Raw genomic sequence first — 6,095 nt, 5'->3', positions numbered from 1 at the left:
CCCGTCTCGGCCTCCCAAAGTGCTGGGATTATAGGCTTGAGCCACCGCGCCCGGCCTAATTCACATTTACAGCACCTCCATGCATCAGGTAGTTTTGGAAAGGGAAGGGAGGGATTAAAAAGCCATTTTTATGATGGAAACAACATCCTAATGTTTGATTCATACTTCAATCAATACACATTAGCTTTGCTTTTTCCTCTATGCATTTTCAGAAGTTGGGGGGAAAAAACAAACAAACAACAAAGAGGTTTAGTGAAACCCCCTCTTACTAAAATACAAAAATTAGGCGGGTGTGGTGGCGCACACCTGTAGTCCCAACTACTTGGGAGGCTGAGGTAGGAGAATCTCTTGAACCCGGGAGGCGGAGGTTGTAGTGAGCTGAGATTGTGCCTCTGCACTCCAGCCTGGCGACAGAGTGAGACTCCATCTCAAAAAGCAAACAAACAAAAACAAACAAACAAAAAACCAAAAAAAAAAACCAACTCAAGCCACTTAGAGCAAGGCGCCCATTCTGACAGGGCACAGGGAGGTGGTGGAGATGGAGAGCTAGGATGGTAGGCTTTCAGGGAAAACAGTCTGAGGCGAACTCTCACGCCAGTTTAAGGATTCATATACTAAAGCAAAATACTTTAGAGTTAGTAGGTAGTTTTATACTTGATAACGTGGAAAAAGGCAAAAAATTAGCCAGGCGTGGTGGCGGGTGCCTGTAGTCCCAGCTACTTGGGAGGCTGAGGCAGGAGAATGGCATGAACCTGGGAGGCGGAGCTTGCAGTGAGCCGAGATCTGGCCACTGCACTCCAGCCTGGGTGACAGAGCCAGACTCTGTCTCAAAAACAAAAAGAAAGAAAGTAGTAATTACAGAATTACAGGCCAGGTGTGGTGGCTCACGCCTGTAATCCCAGCACTTTGGGAGGCCGAGGCAGGCGGATCATGAGGTCAGGAGATCAAAACCATCCTGGTTGACATGGTGAAACCCTGTCTCTACTAAAAAAAAAAAAAAAAAAAAAAATCAGCCAGGCGTGGTGGCAAGTGCCTCTAGTCCCAGCTACTCAGGAGGCTGGGGCAGGAGAATGGCGTGAACTCGGGAGGCGGAGCTTGCAGTGGGCAAAGATCATGCCACTGCACTCCAGCCTGGCAACAGAGTGAGACTCCGTCTCAAAAAAAAAAAAAAAGTAGTAATTACACGAAAAAATGGTTTGTATAAGCTAATTAGTATATTTTGAGAAAGCCAGCTGGAAAAGGCCTCATGGCTGGGCAGTGTAATCCTAACCAAAGTACCAGGGTTCAGGAATTACAGCAATCAGAACTGTTGATGTTCAGTAATTGCTGACAAGTGTCTCCACCTCAGGAGGACAACCCAGATACCACAGAGCTGGCTTTGCAAACATTAACTTCTTGATTTATCTACAGGTATGTCAGGCTGAGAGGAGAAGGGGTAAAGAAAGTAGGGGCCATTCAAGGAACCCATCTCAGGAAAATAACCTGTGCAGCTGCCTCGGTGAAGCCACAAAGTGCCTTTGAGGCTGTGGAAATGGCCTCTCCAAACTCTGGCAGATTTCCATTCTTGGCATTTTGGGAGATGCCAGTCATAGCCTCGCCCAGCACCTGAGGAACAGAGGACATCAGGGGAGTCAGAGCGTGTTCTCAGAACCCCAGGGCAGCATCTGGTTAGCTCCATCCTACTGCCCTCTCTCCTCCGAGTTCCTGGCTGTGCTGACCTTTGAGTTCTCCATTACACTGTCCAGGCAACCAAAGTAGGACATGTCATTGATGGGCTGGACTGGGTTCTCCAGGAGTTCCCGGACTGTCTGTGTAGGGGGAGGGCAAAGTGAGATCCAAGACACCTCCCTCAGACCCAAAACCAGAACACTTCCCTCAACCTCAATGCCATCAGCCTGCCATGGGCCTACCTCCAACTCCCGCAGGGCATTATCACACTCCTTCTGGCCGGGTGCCTGCTGGGTGCACATAGTGATGAGCTGATTGATACTGTCAGTTACTGCCCTGGGAGGGACAGAAAGTTGAGTGAATAGGTGAATAGGTCATCATTTCTGGGTCCTATATATTTATCTTTTGCCTATAGCCACTCTTTTTTTTTTTTTTGAGATGGAGTCTCGCTCTGTCGCCCAGGCTGGAGTGCAGTGGCCGGATCTCAGCTCACTGCAAGCTCCGCCTCCCGGGTTCACGCCATTCTCCTGCCTCAGCCTCCTGAGTAGCTGGGACTACAGGCGCCCGCCACCTCGCCCGGCTAGTTTTTTGTGATTTTTTTTTAGTTGAGACGGAGTTTCACCGTGTTAGCCAGGATGGTCTCGATCTCCTGACCTCGTGATCCGCCTGTCTCAGCCTCCCAAAGTGCTGGGATTATAGGCTTGAGCCACCGCGCCTGGCCTGCCTATAGCCACTCTTAAGCCAGGAAGCTCTCATGAACTGCCTGCTCCCCAGTCTCTCTCACACAGTCCAGGGCTGGGCATGTCAGCAACTATTTACCTGGCAGCTGCAGCCAGCTGACTCTTGAGGTTAGGGGCAGCAGGGTCCGTGGACAGGGCCTTGGCAGCCAGAAGAAGTTTGCTTGAAGACATGGAGATGCCCTTCAAGTTGGACACAACTTGGGCTCGGTCCTCCTGGCTCTGTTGAAGTTGACAAGGTCAATGCATTGTCCTGTCCTTTCTTATCTGTCTCTAAAAGGGATCTTCTTTCCCAGACACTCAAGTAGTGCTAGAGACTGGGGAGGGAAGGGAGCCAGGAGCAAGTCAGGACTGGTCACCCAACTGCCTCCTATCTAACCCTTAGTGGGAACCATTCAACCACTAAGACCCTCTGCCTCTTCATACCGGAGCCTGGCCTGCCATCTCTACACCAGCTTCCAGGAAGGTGCTGAAGTCCTGTCCAAATCGGCCTGAGGCTCGAGCCAGGTCCTGAGGGGTTCCCCGAGAGGCCTGCACCAGTTCTGTGGCTGCCTGATTCAGCCCAGCAGCAGCTTCATTCAATCGGCTCTGAGCTTCTTGAAATGTCCCAGTGCTAGGAGGAAGCTGCAGGGTGAGAGGGGAAGTCAGACAGAAGAATGGGGAATGATGCAGGGAGAAGTTTCATAAAGGAGGGCTGAAAAGGTGGGCACATAGACTGGGAGTAATGAAAGGGGACAGATCTGGGAAGTCAGGGTCAAAGGACAACCAAGAGGGAGGAAGGAGAGGCCTGGCATTCTTTGACTCCTATGTTCCCCCACCCCCCCACCGTCCTCCTACCGAGTCACTCAGGAGTCGCTTGCTGGCATCTCCAACTGCCCTCAGGGCATTATCCACATCGCGCTGGCCAGGTAGGCAGCTGACACAGCGGTTCAGAGCCTGGGTCACTGCTTTAGCCACCTGGGGTGAGAAAGGAGACAGGGTTGCCCAAGTGAAAAGAATTTGAGTGATCGCCTCCATTCATGCGACCTGGGAGATGACTAGCTCTGCTGCCTCTGAAAGTGAAAAAAGCATTGTAGGTGAACAGGCTGAGGTTAGGGTTTCAAGTGACAGTAATTAAACTTCCCCAGACTTGTGTTTAGCTCGGCCCATGACTGAATCCAACTGAGACACTTCTACAAGACCAAGAGGGCTGGGTACGGTGGCTGAAGCCTGTAATTTCGGCACTATGTGAGGTCGAGGCAGGTGGGTCACGAGGTCAAGAGATTGAGACCATCCTGACCAACATGGTGAAGCCCTTTCTCTACTAAAAAAAATACAAAAATTAGCTGGGTGTGGTGGTACGTGCCTGCAGTCCCAGCTACTAGGGAGGCTGAGGCAAGAGAATCACTTGAACCCAGGAGGTGGATTGAAGTGAGCCAAGATTGCGCCATTGCACTCCAGCCTGGGCAACAGCGAAACTCCATCTCAAAAAAATAACATAACATAACATAACATAACATAACATAACATAACATAACATAACATAACATAACGACCAAGAGAACATAAGGATGGAATCCACAGAGGGGCTCTCAAGAGCAGACACGAGAAGACATCACTCTGTCAGTGTGGACGAGGCTTAGAAGCTTTGGTGTCAATCAGGGTGGGCCTTATGAAGGAATCTGGGGGAGAGGGAGAGGGAGGGAGTGGCCCCTTCCCAATACCTGACCTGGGCAAGCCGCTGCTGGCTCTCAGGGTCCCCTGGATGGCCAGCTGCCTTTTTCGCCTCCTCAATAAGGCTGCTAGCTTTGTCTAGCACATCACTGGCCGTGTCAAGTACAATGGCCTGCACTGCAGGATCTGACGTCAGTGCAGCAACTCCCCTAGCGGCCTGGGCCAGTGACCGCAGCCCACCTGCCACATCCCGAGCTGCAATACCTGGGGAGATGAGGAGAAAGAGGGAAGGGAAGGTGCCTTCATTGCCAGGCCCTGATTCCAGTGGTTTCCTCTGTCAGTCCCATCCCTCATCCAGCTCCCATTTTCCTACCTCCCTCACAATATGCCCCATGCCTGGCCCTCTGCCCACATACCTGCATAATTCTCATTGCCCTGGGCAACCTCTCCCAGTAGCTGGGCGATGGCAGAGCTCACAGCTTTGGTGCTGTTGCCCAGGTCCTGGGCACACTTCTCCATCTAAGGATGAACGGGGAAGAACTGGACTTGAGAAAGGAGGAGGTGAGAAGAAGGAACCTGAGAAGGTACTTGGGGACAGGTGGCAATTTAAATAAAGGTTTTGGGCTGGGTGCGATGGCTCACACCTATAATCCTAGCACTTTGGGAGGCCAAGGCAGGTGGATCAGCTGAGGTCAGGAGTTCAAGACCAGCCTGGGCAACATGGCGAAACCCCATCTCTACTAAAAATACAAAAATTAGCCAGGCATGGTGGCGCATGCCTGTAATCCCAGCTACTCAAGAGGCTAAGGCAGGAGAATGGCTTGAACCCAGGAGGTGGAGGTTGCAGTGAGCTGAGACTGCACAACTGCAGTACAGTTTAGGCGACAGAGCGAGACTCCATCAAGAAAAAAAAAGAAATAAAAGAAAGAAAAAGCAAAGAGAAAAGGAAAGAGGAAAGGAAAGGAAAGAAGGGAAAGGAAAGGAAATGAAGAAAAGAGGAAGGAAGAAAGAAAGGAAGGAAGAAACAAGGAAGGAAGGAGAAACAAGAGAAAGAGAAAGAATGAGAGAAAGAAAGAAAGAGAAGGAAGGAAGGAGAGAGAAATAAAAGAAAAAGAAACGAGAGAAAGAGGATATAAAAAAGGAAAGAAGGAAGAAAGGAAGGAAGGGAGGGAGGGAGGAAATGTTTTGAGTAGATCTGGGGCACGGAAGGGAAGGAAGACTTTAGGATTTGAGTAAGAATGAGGTCTTAAACATACTTACTGTCTCCCCAGGTAAGGGTTTAAGCTTGCCATCTCGAGCCGCTGCCTTCACTTCCTGTAGATCTTTCTCTAGATTCTGTACCAAACTCAGGGCAGAATCCATCTCCAAAGGTCCACATGCTTCCTGAGCCTATAAGAAAGGGGTTTTGGGTGTAGGAGGTCCTGCTGTGTCTCACCAATGCCTCTGATCACACAATTATCCACCTATCGGGTTATTCTGCACAGATTTCCTCTCATTACAGGACTCCAACCTCATCTTCCAAAGCCACAACCAGCTTCCATACCTTCTGGGCAGCTGTCCGGAGTTCAGCCAGCGCGGTGCCCAGGTTCTTGGCACACTGACTCAGCTGCATGGCTGAAGCCTGGTCCTGAATCGTTGGCACTGAGGCCTTTGCAGCTGCCACCATCTTCCCACCTGGCTGTTGGGGAATAAGCAGGTGGATGAAGTGTGCCATCCTCCCTCTGGGCTTGGGTACAAGGACTGATGATGATCAAGACGTAGGGAACACTGGGGCTTGGTATTGCAAAAGAGGCTGTTTGCAGAGATTCAAACTATGGGAGATGGAGGCTTAGAAAGGTGGGAAGGTCAGGTAGAGAAGTGTAGAGAGGGTGCCTTGCCTGCAGGAAGCTCTGGCTGGCAGCAATGAGGGCAAGCTGAGTGCTGGGGCTATCAGGCTGGGCTTGGCTTCCTCGGACACCCTGCACCAGCAGCGGAATCTGCTCTGCCACTGCCTGTAGGTGAAAAATGTCATAAGAGACGCACAAGTCTCCCTCTTCC

At 50.8% G+C, this 6,095-nt stretch overlaps 1 protein-coding gene across 4 annotated transcripts in view; it reads right to left on the bottom strand.

Annotated features, from left to right (window-relative positions):
- The window catches only part of TLN1 (talin 1), a 36,414-nt gene that overhangs the window by 12,605 nt on the left and 17,714 nt on the right, over window positions 1-6,095 (bottom strand). For all 4 annotated transcript variants that reach the window (XM_017857723.1, XM_017857726.1, XM_017857724.1 and 1 more), the window contains 11 exons: window positions 5,936-6,049; window positions 5,602-5,736; window positions 5,319-5,447; window positions 4,475-4,577; window positions 4,114-4,322; window positions 3,243-3,362; window positions 2,832-3,029; window positions 2,488-2,627; window positions 1,911-2,004; window positions 1,719-1,808; window positions 1,483-1,605 (listed from right to left, as the gene is read on the bottom strand). In XM_017857723.1, coding sequence (XP_017713212.1) covers window positions 1,483-1,605; window positions 1,719-1,808; window positions 1,911-2,004; window positions 2,488-2,627; window positions 2,832-3,029; window positions 3,243-3,362; window positions 4,114-4,322; window positions 4,475-4,577; window positions 5,319-5,447; window positions 5,602-5,736; window positions 5,936-6,049 — 1,455 coding nt within the window. The remainder of the gene's footprint in view (window positions 1-1,482; window positions 1,606-1,718; window positions 1,809-1,910; window positions 2,005-2,487; window positions 2,628-2,831; window positions 3,030-3,242; window positions 3,363-4,113; window positions 4,323-4,474; window positions 4,578-5,318; window positions 5,448-5,601; window positions 5,737-5,935; window positions 6,050-6,095) is intronic.

Source organism: Rhinopithecus bieti, unplaced genomic scaffold (assembly GCF_001698545.2).
Source record: "Rhinopithecus bieti isolate Rb0 unplaced genomic scaffold, ASM169854v2 scaffold_47691, whole genome shotgun sequence".
Taxonomy (NCBI): domain Eukaryota; kingdom Metazoa; phylum Chordata; class Mammalia; order Primates; family Cercopithecidae; genus Rhinopithecus; species Rhinopithecus bieti.
Note: the sequence above shows the minus strand (reverse complement) of the source record. Positions and strands in the feature narration are given on the sequence as shown.